At 42.9% G+C, this 20,800-nt stretch overlaps 2 protein-coding genes across 18 annotated transcripts in view; both read left to right on the plus strand.

Moving 5' to 3' along the window:
- LOC106747914 (serine-arginine protein 55) overlaps positions 1–2,728 on the plus strand; it is a 12,896-nt gene extending 10,168 nt beyond the window's left edge. For 10 of the 15 annotated variants that reach the window (XM_014625916.1, XM_014625913.1, XM_014625918.1 and 7 more), the window contains 5 exons: positions 362–435; positions 800–1,018; positions 1,463–1,588; positions 1,951–2,073; positions 2,209–2,728. In XM_014625916.1, coding sequence (XP_014481402.1) covers positions 362–435; positions 800–1,018; positions 1,463–1,588; positions 1,951–2,073; positions 2,209–2,350 — 684 coding nt within the window. In that variant the 3' untranslated portion in view covers positions 2,351–2,728. Of the gene's footprint in view, positions 1–361; positions 436–799; positions 1,019–1,462; positions 1,589–1,950; positions 2,074–2,208 lie in introns of those variants that run through there. The other 5 variants (XM_014625920.1, XM_014625919.1, XM_014625923.1 and 2 more) reach the window with 4 other exon arrangements.
- A 3,718-nt stretch (positions 2,729–6,446) lies between these two features.
- On the plus strand, positions 6,447–20,699 carry LOC106747927. 3 transcript variants are annotated; one of them, XM_014625971.1, is made up of 6 exons: positions 6,447–6,573; positions 17,101–17,254; positions 17,606–17,719; positions 18,735–18,848; positions 19,135–19,248; positions 19,742–20,699. In XM_014625971.1, exons 2-6 carry the CDS (start codon positions 17,125–17,127, stop codon positions 19,768–19,770), a joined length of 501 nt encoding a protein of 166 aa, XP_014481457.1. In that variant the 5' UTR covers positions 6,447–6,573; positions 17,101–17,124; the 3' UTR covers positions 19,771–20,699. The 3 variants fall into 3 exon arrangements, with proteins under 3 accessions (XP_014481457.1, XP_014481459.1, XP_014481458.1); XM_014625972.1 differs by lacking the exon at positions 6,447–6,573 and adding an exon at positions 14,416–14,460; XM_014625973.1 differs by lacking the exon at positions 17,606–17,719 and having other exon boundaries at positions 6,456–6,573.
- The last annotated feature ends 101 nt before the right edge of the window (positions 20,700–20,800 follow it).

The following is a 20,800-nucleotide window of genomic DNA, read 5'->3' on the forward strand; positions in this document are numbered from 1 at the left end:
CACACACACACACACACACACACACACACACACACACACACATATACATTTCGTAACATTGCTGCTCAGCACTGAAGATACGACGAACAGATGTCATAGGCACTGTTGCCACTTGTCTCTTTTTCAAGAATAGACATTACGTTACCTCCCGTAGGAACAGATCGAAATAGGACGTATATAATGTATCGAGTGCACAGGATATATATATATATCTTAACCTGCGCGATATATATCAGACTAGGAACACAGTGTAGTGAACTCCATACGTAATTACTAATTCTAAATCTATTGCATATTAATGCGAATATACTATCACTCGATCGGGCCGAAGCATTAATTCTCGTTCTTGTGTGATGTCCAGGATTTGAAGGATTATATGAGACAAGCTGGAGAAGTGACCTATGCAGATGCTCATAAGCAACGGAGGAACGAAGGGTAAGAGGACATTCATTACGTTGACATATGTGATTGAATAAATAGTAATAGGCATGGGTGTGACTCGTTTTTCCTCAGTTATTTGGGAACAAGATCAACACAGACGCGCGCTATTTAATTACTGTTTCAAGGGGAAAACTTTTTTTTAAATAGTAATTTAATTTTTATAAATTATTCGGAAGACTCACAATTTTTTTTTACTTTTTCAAGAATGAAACCATTTTTCCCCACTATTTTTCATATTTTAAACCGCTCCCATGTCTGTAGCAGTTATTGTTAGCAATAATTTTTTCACGTATAATCACAACACACGCGAACAATTAATTTACAAACAGTTTTTTGACTGAAATACTTGATTTTGTAGAGTTGTTGAGTTCGCGACATACTCTGATTTGAAGAACGCTATCGATAAGTTGGATGACACCGAACTGAATGGACGCAGGATTAGACTCATCGAAGATAAGAGACGCGGCCGTCGTTCGAGATCGTCTAGCTCGAGATCACGCTCAAGATCTCGATCAAGATCTCGTCGTCGGTCGCGTTCCCGCTCAAGGTATAATCGTCGTTCTCGATCCCGATCAAGGTACTGTCGGGGCGACATTTCGTCACCTATTATTTTTTCTATTATGATTTTCTTTCATTTACGTATGATTGGTTGCAGCGTGATCGTTTTTTTTTTTTTACAGTTCATTTATTGTATTATGTTACAGTCCATTGATACAAATCGATTAATGTTATTATTTATTATGGGCTCAAGTTGCATTTCTGTCATTATGTTTATTTTTATTATTTTTTCACGCGTGTTGAGAAAATAATTTACTATTTAAAATATTATGTTTCATTTTTGTCACAAGTTAAGTTTCAAATATATTTTTGTCAAATTGTTTTATCCGTCATACGATGAAAATCAGAGATCTTTTGTGCACACTATCGCAAAATTGATCACATTAAAAAGATTGTTTTGCGACGAAAATTAATTTAAAACGCCAAATATATCTTTCATCGCTACTCGCGTCTTTTACCGCAGAAGTCGCCGCAGTTCCCGTAGTCGCAGCCGTCGCAGCAGCCGTTCCAAATCAAGAGCACATTCGAAGTCCAAATCCAAGTCTAAATCCAAATCTCCGGAGCGCAGCCGTTCCCGTTCCAAATCCAAGTGAGTAAAAATATGTCGTCTCATCAGGATCACCTTTCTTACGCCACATTTATTTCGTCATTTAGCCGTTTCGTTCCCACTCATAGTTCTGTGTATTTGTTTCACTTGTTTTATATTTTTTTCTTGCGCAAAATGTCGATCGTCACGATCAATCAACGTACACTCTCATTCCCATTTGTTATATTGGCAATGTTTTTGGGCTGGCTATGTGCCTTGAGCTCTCACGCTTGATCACGCTTACACGCGATCACTCACTCACCGCGCGCGCTTGGAAAACAAAACAAGAGAAAAAAAGCGAGTTTCTTTGTATTTAGTCACTCTACTTTTTTGTCCCCCTTTCATTTTGAACTATAATTTTGCAGATCAAGAGACCGCTCAAAGTCGAAATCTAAGTCAAAGTCCAAATCCAGATCTCGTTCTAGGTCCAAGGCTGAGAGGTCAAAGTCCAGGTCGCAGTCCAAATCCAAAGCCAAGTCTCCCTCAAAGTGAGTTCCTATCGATGAGTTTACGGCTTTGTTCTCTCTGATCGAAATACCTTGGCGCAAGAAAAATTATGTATCGTCCATCAACGAAGACGCGAACGAACTCTTAACCGTTCTTCTTTTCTTTTCTCGTTTTAGGGATAGATCGAGCCGCGAACGCTCGCGAGGTGACAGATCTAGGTCACGATCGGGAAGCAAGCACAGCAAGAGCCGTAGTCGTTCCCGTTCACCCATGAATGGTGACAAGTCACCCGAGAGCAGCAAGCAGAAAGCAGACTGAGCGAACGAGAGACACATTTTGACAATTGATGGATTTCGATTTATATTCATGTAACATTGTAAAAAATAAGTAAACTATACTCGCAAATACATCTGTAAGTTAGACTTCACGCTGTAAAATGCTTCTTGAACCACTTCATTTTTATTTTCTTATGGGAGTTACGATGTTGAATTTTTACTTTGTTCCCGAGAAGTGTTTCTTGTACTATTGCGTTCCAGTGTAGTTTTAAGTAAACTGTAGTTATAAAATAAACTAAGTTAACTAGTTAACCGAGTGAGTTAAACTTACTAGTTAACTTAAGTTAACTATATATATTCCGCGCCTAACTTCATATGTTGTGTACTGATAGTGAGCAAAGAACAAAATTGAAAAAAAAAATGAAAGTGGAATTAATTAGAAATAGAGTATTGGCTTACCTTAATACAAGTTTTTACAAACAGATGAAGTATACCTTACTGTTTAATTTAGAGCATGTGTCGTTTTTAAGTCTTATTAAAGCTTTTAAGAATATATTCTAACTTTAGAAGGAATATATTATGATTATATGAAGGTATCTCTTATTGTTACATGATTTATATTGAAAACTTATAAGTTCGCTCAAAAATATGAATAAACCACTCTTATAACTATATCTGTGGTTCGAAAAGCATCTAAATGCGTGAATTGCTTAAGTTGTATCGTTAAGAGAAATAAGAATAAAGTAAAAAACCAAGAAGTGAGTTGATTCAAGTTGGCAATGATGTGGATTATTAATTAATAAGTCGATTCAGTTCTTACATTATCCTCGAGTTACGTCGTATCAAGATGGTTCGATACGAGTTATAGTCAAACATTTAACGGATCTCGATTTATATTTGTCTAATATTGTAAAAAAAAAAGAAATTTTATATCTGGAAATATACTGATAATATATAAATAAGAAACCCGTGAACCTCAATCTGTAAAACACTTTTTGGACCGTTTATCGTTGTTTTTAGCCAAGTTTTAGGTTATTGAATTTTGGTTAATTAGGATAGAATAAAAATGCGATCAATCTGCCATGGAACTACTGAAAATAAAAAATCCTTATAATTTGTCGAATTACACCAAGACTTTGATTTTTCGTTGGGAATGATAGTAATTCGTAGCCACTGAAACATAAGTATACTAGGGACGAAAAGCGTATATGAGCTAAAAGAGAGCGATACTTTAAAATTGGTCCTTTTATTTGCTTCATTTTTCAAGGTCCAGTATTTCTTCCAGTATGTATATATTTCAATGCTTGTAGCGGGGGAGGATTTAGAATCAATTTTGCTAAGTCATACACTAATCGAGATTCGAACTTTAGTCGAGACTCGAACCATAAGTAGACTTAATTTCTTCACACACCATTAGATGGAGCCAAACAGTCCATTGAGTGAGTGTGATTTTTCCCTGGTGAAGTACATAATGACGTTAAAATTAATTCCAAGATTTCTGTAAGTTTCTGTCTACAATAGATGCTTTAAACTCTAAAAAATTGACCAATCACAGTCGATTGTTCTTCTTACATTCAACTATGATTGGTCACTTTCTTAAAACACCTACCTTTTGTTCACAATCTTGTTTTAAGACGTAAGCAGTAATCAAATTGACCAACCACGGTCGTTTATTCGAAGAAACTGAGGCTTACGAGCCGTTATTAGTTTGGCTATCTGGATATGTAGTGGGAAACAAAACGGTTTGGACGCAACTAAGTTCAGAGCACAGTCGATGATCCACCGAGAGAACTTATTTTTGACTTAACTCGTTCTCTCGTTGGACCATCGGCTGCGCTCTGAATTTAACTGCGTCCAAACCATTTTGCTCCCCACAAAATCCAACGGACTGTAACTCGGCAAAAATGAGGGTAATAAAATGGCTCGAAAAGTGTTCTATAGTTTGAAATTTCTAGGTTTCAGATATATTAATTTATACACTTTATTCGTCTAGGACATAAAGACGTCCTCTGGATATTTTTAGGACGTCCCTTGGAGATCTGTGTGGTGTATGGGAAAATCGTAATATTGCTGTTGCTTTTTGCCAACATATCGAATTGAATGAAAAATAGTGATCGTTCAATTTTCAATCTCATCTTACGTGATAATTTTTACATAAAAATATTATTTGCACAGTCGACATATTAATGACTGTTTTTACTATTACAATTTAAATTTAATCGACGATTAACTCAACAAAATTAACCAATCGCATTAATTAGTTCAGCTAATTGGCCAATACAATTGGTAAATTCCGTTCAGTTAATCATCGATTAGATTTAAACTGTGATAGTAGAAATCTAATCGTCGAATAGATTTAAACTGTGATAGTAGAAAAGAACATAAAAGTTGCAACACTTTTTTTTCGATGAGTTTCGCGACGCATTGTATCCAATAGAAAAATATATTTCCTGAAAATTACTAAAAAACGAATTGTCTTATCGGACACAGAAGCATTGCGAAATTTGCCGAAAAAAGTGTCAACTTTTAATCTGCCGATTATATGTTACTTAAAAGGGGAAAAAAGTTAAACTATTCATTTGTTAACGAACGTAGACCGCCGATCCATTTGCTTTTAATGAGTGGTCGAAAAGACCATTTGTTTCAACATATTGAATAACTCTGTAATAAAAAATATTGCACCGTAATCTGTGCAAACGGCACTTTCAAACGGTGTAAACACCATTTGTACGTGATCGTTCACACGGTACAACTCGACATCAACATTCATCAAACTTTATCAAACATTTTGACACTAGACGGATTTCTAGTTGTGTAACATTGTAAGAAAGAAGCAAACTCGATAGCCGAAGATATGCGTGAGACTAGAGACCGTGCTGTAAGATACTTCTTAAACCACCTTGTCGTTAAATACCTTAAACCATATTTTTACGAAAGCTCGTTAAAATTCCTCAATTTTTCATGATCAATCGAGCTTTTTATATTGAATCAATACAATTCAACGACAAAGACAAAAAGGAGCTTTGTTTTCGAGTACCGTGACTCAACTATGAATAAAAAAAAACTGTCGTCGTTCGATGACGCGCCGGACAGGAAGGATCTCGGACCGATCGTCGCGTATCGTTTACTTAACTTTCGTCGGCGCACAAACCGCGAAGACCGTACACCCGGATCGCCGAGCCGGGCGAGAAATTGCGAACCGGTTTCGCTCCTCGGTGGCGATCGGCCTCGTTGGACTTCTCTCCACCGGAATCACACAGCCGGGCGAACATATGACGCGCAGCTGGGCCTGAATATAAGACCCGGCTGACTCACAGGCGCGGCACGCGCCAACCCCCGGATATTTCGGGTTTCCCCTTTCTGTTCCCGTATATCACGCCTGGAATAGAGCGATCCAGTTGGCGGGCGAGGGAGAGAATCGAGACAGGAGCGAGCTGGCACTGCAAAAAGATCGTCGCCGAGGAAGCCGAGCAAAGCCTACCGTCGTTCAATGTCAAACCCGCGGCGCCGTCGCACGTGAATTCCCCGGCCGTCGTCGTCGTCGAGGGTGAGTCAGCCACCCCCGGATGACGGTCAAGGAGACGATCGGAAGCAGCGGGTGCGATTGAACGGCACGACCAGGGAGTGTAAGAGCCGCCCGCTCATTGGTCCCACTCCTGGAAGCGGTGGGGTTCATCTCAGGGACGAAGCAAGTACTCGTGGGTTCCAGACGCTGTGAAGGAGTTGGAAAAAGTACGACGAGTAATATTTCAAAGATATTTACGACAGATGTAGTATAACGAGAATGAAAACTCCTCTTTGCCAATCCTAATTTTCGCTGAACGGAGCATAGAATGTAATCACGAGTAATTTTTATTATATTAATGTTGTTTTTGTAACATATTAATTGCACATTTATTAATTACCCATTATAAACAAGGAAATGTACCCTTTGGTATGTAGAAAGAATGCACATAAATTGTTTACAATTATTCTTATTATTCTTTATAGAAATCCGCACGAACGCTTCGACGCGGTCTTGAATATTTTACATTATTTTCAGGAGCAACATTTCGGAACCCTTTTATCGCGCCGGCCCTGGGCAATGGGGGTAGAGAGGGACGACGAGATAGAGGAGGGATGCAGACGCCGCTTGACGCTGTTACCTGGTGTTACGTGCCGCAGAAGCGTCAACCGGCCAGCCAGTGTACCGTCTACGGCCTGCCCTTGAACAACGCTCACGTTTGCGACAGTGCCCGCGCCAGCCTGCGCCCTCGCATCTGACAGGTCAGTGCACCTCCCCGACCCGGCGCAAGTCGCATCGTCGAGAGTAATTTCGCCGGCGCGATAACGGCCGCGTGCAATGGCGGATATCGGCTCGATCGAACACGCAAATCGAACAACCGGCATCGGGCCGGCCGGCCTCCATTCCTCCGCGGACTGTCGTGTGTCGTTCGTTGCTCCCTCGCGGGGGCCGACGTCTGAGCTTCCTCCTTCCGTCGATGATCTTCCCCCGGATGCAAGTAGGTCGTGCGAATCGAGAAACACGATTTCGAGATCTGCCATTGGACGTGAACGATTGGCGACGGGACACCATGTATACGCGGTGTCTCCGTTCGCGCGAGAACCCGGCGAGACGTTTTCTCCCGTCTCGACGCCGCGGACGCTGAATTAGCGGGATTCATTCGAGATGTTTTCACCGGCGTTATCGATCGATTCTCGTTTTGGCGACGTTTTCACTGAACATCGTTATCACGCGAGGGCGCAAAGATCCCTTCGATCCCGATTTGTCCGGTTTTGATAACGGACGAGGGGGAACGCGATCGCTTCGCTTTCCTGTGGCCATCTTACGAGAAACCCGACTTTTGCGAACGCCCACTTCCACAGTGATAATGATAAGGCGGCGTTTCTAGGAAATCGCGCGACTTCGAGGTTATGTGCTGGGCTCAGACGAGATATCGATCGATCGGTCTTTCGACGACGAGGCGCGATCGAAAATGGACCCAGGGGTGTGGTCGGGAGGTCGCAGCTTCTCCTCTCGTCGGACGGAAACTCGGCCTCGCGTGATAGTGATATCTCGAATGAATGACGAGATTTCTCACGAAATCTTCGAATGCGAGAGAGACGTGCGGCTCCGATGCGTTCTCAATTCCGGTCGGTCGATTGCAAAAGTAACATCCTAGCCAACTACATTTGCCAAATTTTTTTACTCGGCTTGCATCCTGTGGCGCAAACAAATCTCGCGATGATCGTTCGCGAGGAACGCGTCTCCTGCAAGGCACTCGTAGATTCCTCATCCGTCCCGACGGGTGATTCTCCGTCTGCGTATGTATGAGATGCATTCTAATTGGACGAGCGAGCCGATAATAAATTAAATCGAGTCGCACGGGGGAGATCGTTTCGTTCGCGGGAAAAGGCAATCCAGAGGCTCGCTCGTCCTTCGCACACGAACGGGCAGTGTGGCCTGGCAGGATGGGACAAGGGCGTGGTTTTGACAGATGCATACGGCCCTCTCCTCTCCCCCTCTCTTAAGGAGCACACGCATTATATACGTCTTCCTCTCGTCGTCAATATAACGCGCATTTTCCGACCTCCGTGCGTTCGCTGTTAATCCTTTGTAACCGCATAACACGATCTTGGGACGTCGTATGTTAAGATTCGGTGTTGAATCGCGGATACAAGAGATTAATTTAATATCGATGTACCTCTCTATCTCTCTCTGTTATGATGACATTTACCTTGGTGTTATCTTAACGTTCTCAGCGTTGTTTGTGTACGTGTGTACACCGACATTAGAATATTAGCTTAATTCAATCTTTCATATTAACCAATGTATCATTTGAGATGGAAATTAATGTTCATTTGTAGATAATATATCCCAATTCCGGGTAATATTGCAATGATTATTTGTGACTTGGATCGAGGGAACCGTGTTTGCAGAGAAACGGAATAATACGCGAGGATGTGCGCGCGGTGGATTTTCGCGTTTCCCCGAGGGAAAATCGACGTCGTGGCATTTGATCGTGGGCCGAGTGCGGCGGCGGTGGCCGCTTCAAGGCGAACGAGAGGGGCTCCTGTGCGAAGCGCAACATTCCGCGAGTCGCTTCCACACGATGCACGATCGCGTTTATTCCGGCTCGTGCGATTAGCGTCACCCAGATTGCTTCCATTCCGCAACACAGTGCGCGGTGTTACTAGGCGTTAACGTACACCCGTTACACTCGCCGCTCCACACTTCGACCGCCACGTCACCCCGGCTGACGTCTGCCTTTCCGCGCCGACACTTGTGCGCGCGGATGACGATCTCGCTTTGAGTCTCGCATTTATCCCTTGTAATTACGCAGGCAACGCCAACCGATATATGCTGGAATGGAACGTCTTTCTTCGCCGCCTCGTGATTTCAATTCTCGCGTCTCCGAACGATTTTATACGTTACCGCGTTGAAATGTTTTCTGATTCGCGTTCAAAATCTCAGGCGAGAGAAACTGTTACAGTTTAACCTTGTCGAACGACAAGGTGAATTTTCCACGTGTCCAGGAAAAGAGTTGGATCCGATTCTATGCTTTATTTTGTCAATTTTTTTTTTCATGTAATCCATGTACAAAATGGGTAAAAGAAGTAAATGAATAATAACACGAGATATTCTTTAAGAAAAGAGACAGCGCGTATACGCGTAAAAATAAACAAACCGTGGGTTCGCATTTGACTCGAACCTTGTGATTAGAAATTTAATAATGCGACTAAATATAACGATAACCTTGGCGACTTTTCAACAGTTTGACGGTCGCTGACTCAGGCTTTTTTTACGCTCAGATGTTTGTCGAAAGTTTTCTGAAGAGCCTTGAAGCGACTTTCAAGAAAGCGCAGGTGTCACTCGGACGCGTTTGCCGTGGCAATCGAAGCGCGATAAACGTGCGCTCTCCCCGAGCCCTCGTTCCCCTCTTCAAGACGCGATAAGTGCGATATTAGCTTTTGTGCGTTGGAATTCCCATAAACTTCTGAAATTGAAGGAAAACGAAGGAGAATAACTGCTTCATCTACGAGTCCCCCAAGTCGACCGTCTCGATAAATTTTGCATCCCACGTCCGCATACGGAATGCACCTGAATTCACACCTCTCTCTTTCTCTCTCTCTCTCATTAATTTTGTCTGTCATTCAAATTAAACACGGTAAATTTGCATACCGCTCGAGCGCGTTCGCCCGTCGATACGCCTCTTTACATCTGGGGCTACAAGAAGTATCCAAATTCCCGAGCAATCGGCTTATCTTTGTAGAAGAACGGGAAGTATCCCTCGTAATCTCGACATCACAGATATTTCATTTTCCAGGAAAGACTTCCGACTCCTGGACAAGAGGCGTCTCGGCTCGCAGTTATCGCGACGGTCGTTATCCCGAGATCGTTGTCAGACTCGGTCGAGAGTCACACTCATCGTCCCGGCGGTCGACGTTCGACTTTCGGCTCTCCGCCGAGGGAAACCGCCCTCTCTCACCCGTGACCATGAAAACTCGGGGGTCGACGGCGCGCATATAGATATCCGCGGAGTTCACGAACCCCACTCTCTCCGGACGTTGCCGGCAATGCCAATCGATGAAACCGTCTGCCGCGGCGGCCGCCACCGCGAGGCAGCCGCTCCCCTGCGTAACCTCGGAACTGCTGCCCCCCTCCCCCGTTCGTCGTGTGCGTGCACGCGTGTATATGTACTATCATCCATTCATGCGTCGCGGATAAAAGTGCGCGCGGGTGTCAATGTTGACGGGGGCGGTGGTTGCTTTCGCCGGGGATCGCCTTCTCGGCGGTCGAAGTCCAGTCGATCGGCGCATTTATCCGGTTTATTAATAATCGGCGCCTTTTGACGCTCCCAGTGATGCACCACGTATTCCGAACCTCTCGAATAGCTATCGCGACAAGCGTCTCGGGTGGCCCCACGTTACCACTACCACCGATGGCGTCCTCCCGGCTGGACAGTATCGGAACACCCGATAATTCGGACGGTACCTATGTACCGTCTCGTACCTATGTACGTCCCTGGCAGTACGCGCCACCGCTCGATACGATACGCGAGTCCAGGGTTCGTTAGCCGTCACGGTCGCACGGAAGAGAACCGAAGAGAGAGAAAGAGAGAGACAATGAAAAGGGGAAAGGGTGAGGAGGGGAGGGGAAGTGAAAGAGAAAGAGAGCGAGCTGCGGCGCTGTTCGCGTGCGAGCGGTCCGACGATCGCGGCGTATTTTCCAGCTACGAACGCGCGCGCGGTTTCACGTGGGCTTTTGTATGCGCGGCCGCGTAGGTGCAGTCCACCGTTGCAGCCCACACCGGTCGATACCGGGCGCACGCTGCTGCTGCGCTGATGCACGTGTGGACGCGTGGCGAGGATGAGAAAGAGAGAAAGAGACAGCACCACCATTAAACGCGATTGCCCAAGTTAATTGGCAAGCCGCGCGCGAACTCGTTAGCCAGCGACCGTAGGATCTCTCGCTCCGGAGCCGCGACAATGCGTCGCGGCAGAATCTCTCTTTGCCCCTCGATCCCGATCTGATGATGGCCGTGGAACATGTATACAGAGAAAGAAGCCTATATACGTGGCCATTTTCAATAATTAATAACTCGACATTTTGCATGTCATTTGTCATGTTTGTCATGTCCTCATCAAGTTTGCCTCTGTTAGTCTGGGACGCCCTGTATACAGAATGTCTGATCATTTTCTCGGGATCCGTGGTGTGCAAGTAGAACAGGTGAAACTAGACATAAAAATCATGTACCATTTCGCAATAGTTAATGAGGAATTAATTAATTTATATGAGCTAATGAGCTCATGGGAAGCGGTAGGCCGGACTCTACATAAAGAAAAATGGTTTACTTCTGAAGATCTAGCAACGATGGGTATCAATTAATAGCAAGAGGCGTGTTTCTTCTCGGCGTGCAACCTTGTGTCACATGCCCTCTGCTCGTTACGCCTCTAGGAATCAGTTGATGCTCACCGTTGTTAGGAAATCTTCAGAAATAAGCAATTTATATATATGCATTTTTATATCACATATATAATTAAGATGCAGTTTTACTTCTATCTGCTTTTCGGTAACTCTTTCGAGCCATGGCGACCGAAAAAAAAACTAAAATATATTTAAAACTTTTATATCTATGAAAATAATTTCATAATCTTATCGGATAACTTCACTCTGACAAGATTCGATGATCCGTGCTTGCATTTCCATATTACGTAAGCTACGTCATAGCTCAGTTGAGTCAACTTATCTCGAACGATCATTTTGAATAAAAGAAATTGTATTTCTAAATTATCCTTTATTTATTAAATGAAATATAAATTTTGCGACGACCAATTCATGTGATTTCTAGCCACGGTTTCCCCCTATACTAGAGGAGAAACACGACCATTTCTTATTACTTGGCAATGTAATGTGCGTGATAATCTAATGAAATCCTAATATTCGTAATCAAAGACGGACGTTAATAATGATTCCGCTACGCTTGACCTGGAGCCACACTTGCACGCATTTCTCCCGTCTTCGACGTGAAATTACCTTAAGAAATCGCGGTACTTGGCCATCGCATAGATGTATTAGTACCCTGATGTCTAATCTATCCAGATGACTTGCTCTCCGTTCTCGTCGTCGCGTTCTGGCCGGCGCATCTCGACGCCAACCGGCAACCTAGTTTCCTTATTAACTCTCCTCCACGGACTGCTTTCCACCTGGGAGAGAGACGCGCGCCCGTCCACTTACTCCGGCGAGGATAGCGAGCGGGATTTATCGAGGTTTCACCGAGCACTACCGGCGCGACTCGTCGCCTCATTAGATTCTACCGTTTGCAGTTTGCATAATAACCGATAAAGAGCTCGCCGGCCGCTCGACCGTGCTTCCTCGGCCAGATCCACGGACGTTCAATTAAACGGAACTAACGGTCATTGTTACGGCGCTTCTTACCGGGCTAAACTGCCCGGTAATTTTCTTGCCGATCGGAAAGCACGCCGAGCGCGAGACGGCGGCGATTATGAATCGCGAGTCGTGCGCGATTCAGTGAATGAGATGAATGAGGGGGAGGAATGTTTTATCGAGTCACGTTTATTGAATCTGCCAATTGATTCCTACTGATAAGAGCAATCTCTCTCTCTCTCTCTCTCTCTCTCTCTCTATTGCCGGTCGACCTTAACAGGAGCGGATTTTTCGTCAAGAGAATTACAAAAAGCGGAAAATTGATGAACGACAGGAGGGAATTAGCGAACGTTGCGGCGGGAGTCCTTCTTCTTCTTCTTCTATCGTCGGTAACCGTTTCGCGACTTTGCAGATGGCAACGGTGACAGATCCGCGAACGCGCGTCACGATAAATCGCCGCGTAACGAGCCCGAGTTTTACTCGGCCGCGCTTCCCGTCGCGTCGGGCAATCGGGATCTCGTCCTCCTCGTCTCTTACCGTTACGTGCAGCCGAGAGTACATGAGCCTTATGTACACGCTGCGAACGCCTACACACAGACGCACGAGAAGAAAAAAAAAGGAGCTACAGCGAAGCGGATACGTTAAGGACGCGCATGAGCCCCCGTCGCTTCGCCATTGCGTATTCGGCCTCTTTCGAGTTCTCCCTATATACAGGCATACGACCGGCTGCCTTATAAGGACCTATACACAGCCTTGTCGATGCTGACCCACCGTTTGAACGTATCTCTCGAAAGCCTCTCTCCGCGGGATCCAGGGCCGTACGCCTTGGGCCTGAAACTCGACGTCGAGAAGAGGCGAGTCCGTTTCGCTCGAATTAGCCGTGCGGCTATAGGCTCGTGAAATTTTTTCCCTTAAGGAAATTATGCTACAAATTCAGCCACGGATCGGGAAAAGTTGTGGAAAAATTAAATTAGTCAAGGAGAACCTCTCTGAAAGAGTCGGGGAAAAATATAATTGCGCCGGACTAACACATAGTCAAACCAGAATCCACTCGAACTTGACTCGAAAAATACAATGTCGCCTTCTATTTGTACTGTAGAAGCAATATTTTGTATAAAAATATATTAATCTCGATTTCGTAATTAGATTTCTAACTAAATTTTCGTAGTCGATGTTATTCTTACATATTATTAAATTTTTAAGTTTGTGTTGATTCTAACAACATAAACTACTTTTCCTGTTTCTAAACGTTAAAATTTCAGTTTACATATTAGTCATAGAAAATTCTCCACCGTTGTCTGGAAAACATACACGGAATAACGACGCTTGATCTCGATGAATCGTCAACGGTGCTACTGTGTTGCAAAATATCAGTCTGTTCTTGATCTTCGTCTTCTACGTTCCATGCCATCATTTGGCCGGGAGAATTGAACGACGTAGAAGAGACTGAGAAGAAAAAAAAAGACAGAAGAACTTGTACGAAATCGATAGCCTTGCATCGTGTTGTCACAATCACGACGCGTACTGATAATGCGCTTAGCAAAATCCGACGTTGCTGTGACTTCACCCACGTGGAATGCAGACCTTTTCTTACTCCGCGACTCTGTTATTCGTGCTTACGCGCGAGTTTATTCATACGTACATTGGTGCCCGGGTGAATTTGATGAAATGTCATTACTCGTTTTCTAATAAATCCTCGCAGATAATACACCGCGCGATAAGGTAGAGTCATCGGTGTATCGTAGAACCGAATAACGGTTGTTCGGACGGCGTATTATTCATTGAAATAACTTGCAATCTCTCGCAAAATAACATTGCAATCTCCACCGATGCAATTAACGTGTCACGATTTGCGCAAATACATTAATTCCAATATGTCGGTGGGCGGCCGAGGAGCGCAATTACTGCGCATCCGACGGGTGAAAGAAGGAAAAAAAGGAAAAAAAAAACAGGTCGGTTTCATCATAAAATGCAGAACGACGACGAGACGAGGAAGAAAAATGCGCACGTGGGAAGTGAACGCCGATCGATATGCCGGTCTCCCACGCACGATAATTAGATCTGCGTTATTCTTCGCATTTTTTCGCGTTGACTCAGAGATGAACTTTTAAATCTGCCTAAATGCGCACAACCGCGCGCGCGAACGCTGCTGACGAAGAGAGCGCGCGACGGGAGGAGGATGGGGACGCTGAACGAATGAGTCATTGACAGTTTAGCGCGTAAACGCGTCGCGAGTACCGGATTCGATACGTATAAAAGACGCGCGTGTGTCTACATTTACATATGTAAGATATACATATGGGTGTGCGTGCACGTCGAGACGACGGCGCGTCGTCGATTTCGTGCCGCAAATATCGATTATTTGCCGAGTAACATTTGGCTCGGTGTCGCCGGATTCGCCGAGGCAAATATTATTCTGGGACAGCGAGATTTACGATCTAACAAGATGCGAGCGAGCGAAAGAGAGAAAAAGAGATGCGATACATTCCGTGAGAGTCAGAGATTTTTTTTGTTTTAAGTACTTCTAAGTACTTCTAAGTACTTCTAAGAGTCGTCGTTTATTTGTTAATTAATGAATTATTCCAATTATTATCTTAATTCATGAGACTTCATTCTTTTCTTTATTCTTAATTTAAAGTACTTCTTTAAGAGTCGTCGTTTATTTGTTAATTAATGAATCATTTCAATTATTACCTCAATTCATTAATTCAAAATTTTCACTTGTTAAGATGTATATCGCGGTATAATTTGCCGTGAGATAACCCGAGCGTGTAGGCATAGGCGTGGGTGTGATTTGATGTTTTACGATGTAATATTACGAGATCGCAATCGTCTGTCCTACGGAAAAGAGGCGGTGGTATCGTCGCAAAGCATTTATCAGAGTCCCTCTTGCTCGCGGCAGCCTATCATTATCGTAAATAACAAATGATTAGCCCCGATGAAGTCAACCGTGGTGTAACTTTTGCCACATACAGTGCGGAGCGAAAGCTCGAAAATATATCCCGTGCGATGCTCACTGGTGCAAAAAAAGAACGCGCGTGCGTACTAATCTCGTCGGGTCGAAAATTTCGGATTTCACCACCTACCGAATTGTATCTCAATTGTAGCTGTGTAATAATCATTCTCGCGTTGCGGTACCAATCGTACCGCGAGTCATTGAGTCATCTCTGTGTATTTTGTGTCGCGCGCTTAGAAATCGCAGAGTCGAGAGGTGAGCTTTTACTTCGGCTACTGCGTCTTCAATACCCGGTGAAATTTCATGCCGTCGCCGCGCTCGGAAAGAAGAATGTGTGACAAGAAACGAAATATATATTAGAAGGAAACGGAGACCGGAAACAGCGAGCCACCGCTGTTTCCGCTCCGTGACACATGAATTCGTCGGCCGAGCATTACGGAAGCTCTCGTAGATAAGTCAGTCCCATCGCGGAATCTCGTGCGTTTTTTTTTTTTTCTTTTAATTTGCAGCTTGAACGTTGAACAAAATTAAAAAAAATTGGATGAGCATCTTAAGACTCGCCACACTCCGGCGAATGTATTTCTCTCTTTCTCTCTCTGTTTTAATTATAACGGATCTTCAGGATTAACCAAAACTCCCGTCGAAATCTCGGGATTCGCGAAATCTCCGACGGTGTCCATCGCGGCCGAATAAAATCCTGCTGTGCATTCGCGGTGCATCGTGACGCGCGCAGTTCCGACGTGGCTGTCGATAACTTCGTTCTCGTCAGCTTCGTCGCTTTCAACAGCAACCGCGCTGTTGTCAGCGCGCGCGGATTGTTGGTGCGGTAACAAAAGAACCGGCACGTTCGCTGACAATTGAAAACACATAGCCGCCGATATGCTCGTTTTATTGCCGCCGATACTCGTTCGCGCACCAGCTCTTTATGCACCTTACGGAGAAGTGGCTCTCATACCTAATAACACGCGCGATATCGCCAGCGTTCCGCTGGCTGCTATCTTCCAGGAAGTTGGAATCGATGCCTCTCGAATGCACGCTCGTACATCACGGCTACCTCTATCTGTAAATTCGTTCTACACTATATCGTCGAGGCGGAAAAATGAATGAACTTTCATTCAAAAGATGAAATAATGAAAATAATGAAAATATAATCTCGCGTTTCTATACCTTGGGGGAAAAAAATGCATCTCAAGTTTTTATCTTCTCTATTGAAATACGTGATATCGCATTTGTTAACCAAATCACTTATCGAAAGATTCGACATTGACGAAGAACCTAAAAAGTAGAAATATGTCGTTCCGGAAAGATAAGTAACATAGCGTGTTAACATAGCTCTTCCGGTTCCGGTTTAGGCGCCTTCAACTTGAACGCATCGTTTGGCATCGTTTTATTATACAGGATGTCCCAAACCACCTTTACGTATCTCTCAAATATATATCTCACGGTGAAGTCTTGATATTAAAATGTAGAATTTTCATCTGAAAGAAAAGAATATTGAGGAATCTGCGATTAACGTATGTTTCGCGAAATGTTTTGGGAAATTCTTATAGAAGGCGCTAATGAAGAGAAAGAAAAATGTTCGTATTTCGAAGTTTGCACGACATACTAATTACTAGTAATTAACTTCAGCTCACTGCGAACGGCTTTGAGAGATGCTCGCGTCCGGGATACAAATCTTGAGTTTGCTCATTAAATGGTTGTAACACTTGGATGCATTTGATTCATGTAGTTAACCTTCCCTTGACAATACGATGACCTTGCGAAAATACCCTGCCGAAAAAATTAATTATTATGAACGTCGAAAACCCTGTTACGCCATCAAGTCAGATTTATCTTCAAGTTGAATGAATCAATATAAAGCGGGTGTGTGAATTAAGAAAATATCTTCGTGTGTAATTTGATGCGACGGGTGTTGCTTTCACGAGAATGACGGTCGGTTTCGTAATTATATGTCCATGTGTGATTACAGATCAAGGAGTGACAACGCTGCGCCATGTCGAGTCCGTCGCTAAAGGATCTGCCCAAAGTAGCTCTAGACTTGAAAAGCGAATTGGAAGGTTTCAATCATGGCTGCATGAAGAAAGCCGCCACTGCCGAGAAGAACGTTTTACCCTCTGCTGAAGGTACGCAAATTTTCGAAACATATATATATATATATATTTCATTGACTGTGCATGAAATTGATTTTTGCCGAACCGAGTTACTTCAATTTTATTCATTTGCTTGTAATGCAAGATTTATACATACTTTCTTATTATATATTTTCATGTTTGTGTGCGCCTCTTATTAATTTCACGACTAATGTATTTTTGTCGAAATTATGTTCATTTATATTGAAGTTTCTAATAAGTTGTAATTTAGTGTGACTACACTGTGTGTGTCTGAGTTTTCGGGATAATTTTTGCAACGCAAAATAACTGGCAGCATTGTCTATCAGTTCGCATAATAAAAACGTGTGTGAATTGCTGATATAGACGTGCGACAGGAGCGACAGCATTCGGAGTTGATACATGGCTTGGAAACCTTTAAGACAGATCAATTGAAGCACGCCGATACAAAAGAGAAGATTATATTGCCTAACGCCAAAGGTATTGCTTCTTAAGACCTCAGCAAAGGACTTCTGGAGCATTGTTTCGTTTTCCAGCACTGCGAAAAGTATTTCGTCAGCTTATCAACGGTGGCAACCTTTGGAAATCTATGGTCAACTGTCGCTTAGCGAGGAATCTTATATCGTTTGCATGCAAAGCTTTTTTTGCTCCTTATTAATTGTAACCGATAATTCGTTAATGAGAAAGATGTATTGGTGACTATGGTGATGGCTTCGTGGGATCGCTTCACTCGTCTTTCGTCAACTTTATATTACATAATCTTATGAAATTAAAATATTAAAAGGCAAGAATATCATGAACAAAAATTAGAAAAGTAATTCGCATAGAGCTTCTTATCTCCTAATCTTTTTTTTATCTTATACAAATTCCCTCCCTAGAATAGACTCTACTGAGGATCAAATTTGCCTGGCATAAAATGTGTCGAAATGAAAGGAATTAAAGATAATATATCATGCAATTATAGCCCAGGAATCCGTCGTCAATCGATTAATCTGGGATACCTTGTATATCATAGCACATATACAATAAAAAGATTTAATCACTCTAATATATTCGGGAGGATAAATTCAAAAACACAAGCAAGATTTATTTATGCAATGTGCACAAATATATATTAGTCCATTTCGAACGTTTTTATAACTTATTCGAAATTTAGTTTCTTCGCGTAATATCATTTTAACTTGAGCTCAAATATACTCCGCGTGATTTAGCCTCATGAAAACCTGCGGGTTTTATATGTATGCGCGAAGCATTAATAGCGCTGCGCCTTATAAAGGAAGAGCAAGGACGGCGAACGGTACCAGTCGCTGATTGATCACGTTGATCGTGCGTATGATTTTCGAATTTATTCCCCGTACTAATCCGTTCGCGAGTTGGATTAGTATCAAACGATGTGGAAAATATATTTATCTAATGTGCGAGACGAGGTACTCCATTTTTCACCCTGCTCATGTGAGGTTTACGCTGTTTCTGATATCGATCGAATTGTTTTCAGATGTTGCCGCAGAAAAGACTCAGCAGACGCTGATCGCCGGCATCGAGAAGTTCGACACCGCAAGTCTCAAGCATACCGAGACTCAGGAAAAGAATCCGTTACCTGATAAAGATGGTACGTACAGCATAAAAAAAATTAGACCATCTATATCTATCAATACAGACTATTGACCCTCATATATATTACTAAGAAACCAATCTGTTGTATTTGTAATAGAATTAAATAAATGAACTAGGAGGAAAAAGTTTAAGTAAAAGAGAAACTTGATTTTTAAGTGTGAACAGGCATATCTTTTTGCGTATATGTATAATATATTTTATATTATAATTATAAACAAAATACCAAATAAAATAAATACTTAACAAACATCTTTATAATATATTTTTACATCGTATTATAGCGATTCAGCAAGAGAAGGGGAAACAACAACTGATCTCCGGCATCGAGAACTTCGATACGGCGAAGTTGAAGCACGCAGAAACTCTCGAGAAAAATCCTTTGCCGACCAAAGAAGGTTCCTATACGCTTGATTAATTTCCAATTAACTGTCGAATTCATTCGAGGTCGACACGGAGAATCGTTATTTATTAGAAGCTATACACACTAAAAGAGTCATGATCATTTCAAGCAATACGTTGGAACTGTGTTCAAAATTTGTATAACGAATTATTTTTCTAGAATCGTTAAATATCTTCATAGTCATACACGCGTTATGTGAACTGGATAAGAAGATAATAAGATTGGTTGCATTCGGCGAACACAGTAGTTTCACAACGGTTGGGTAATTCATCAACGTAATTGGTCTAACTTTAAAAATCTAACAGTAAAGACCTACAATCAATGATTGCTCACTGATCGCTTTTTTCACTGAACGCAACCGTTGTAGTAACGCAGAATATTTTCCGCTTTACAGTGTTAGCACCGCAAACAGTTTCCAATGTGTTTTCAATATATATTTAAGTCTATTATTTACAGGTCTATCGTTACCTATTTATCGTTTGTTTCAGCGATCGACGCCGAAAAGATAGCCGCTTAAAATGAGAGCCGTCGCATGCACGAAGGAATACGAAGGAAGGGAACGGGAAATGGCGACTCTCTCGTTGCTTCTTCCATTTTCTATATCCGTGACATTTTATAATAATTATTCGTACATTGCCAAGAATGAATGCGCGAACGCGAAGCACTGTGTTAGTCGTAATCCTATGGTTATACTTATATTTACTATCGCCATCGGGCGTGTTTCCTCCTTCTGGCGAGATCGGAAGACTCTCGACGAAAACGTCCAATTGAACCATTAGATAGTCGACGATACCGCTGCTGTCCGTTTTAATCTCGATATACACAAGCCGCTCGCTGAGAGAGAGACGGTCAAACGACAATTAAACAACGACTAGAACGAGAGCGGATCTAAAAGAGAAACATCGAACTCTCTCGTCTCGCCGTGAGACTTTTCCAACTCGCTTCCTAACCAGATTCGCTCGTTTTGTCACGCGACAGCCATCGCGACACGAATGTCCGCCTAACCCAGTCTGGTTGATAAGATAAGAAAGCGAAGAAACTTGCGACAAAAATGATCGGTAGACGTGGTGAGTTCGGAAAATTCATTCTTGCGGGACGAAGGTCTCCTACTAAACTCGCTCCGGACCGCGCGGAATCGTCGCCTCCTCGCCGAAGGATGTAGTTTTTTCTATCGAGGAAGAGAAAGAAAGCGAGTTGCTTCACGCGCGGGTACACGTTATTTTCGATAATAGCAGGCAAATTTCTCGGTGGCATATTACATGATGATCTGTTACAGCAGATATCGCGGAAGCACACACACACACACACACACACAGTGGTCGATCTTATATTTATGTAAAAATCATATTTTGTATAACGGGCTATTGTACTTTTTTAAATATTTCGTACACATCGCATTGTCATTCCGATGAAATTATTACGACGAATAAAAAAAAGTAATTTGTACGAAGGTTTGTCGGAGCTCACTCTTTCTTTTTCGCCCTGACGTGAAATTTTATCTTGGAAGAGCGAAAATTACTCGTGTTGTATTTTACAACTAATAAGCA

The sequence above is a fragment of the Dinoponera quadriceps genome, unplaced genomic scaffold (genome assembly GCF_001313825.1).
Source record: "Dinoponera quadriceps isolate SergipeBrazil2010 unplaced genomic scaffold, ASM131382v1 scaffold2379, whole genome shotgun sequence".
NCBI classification, from domain to species: domain Eukaryota; kingdom Metazoa; phylum Arthropoda; class Insecta; order Hymenoptera; family Formicidae; genus Dinoponera; species Dinoponera quadriceps.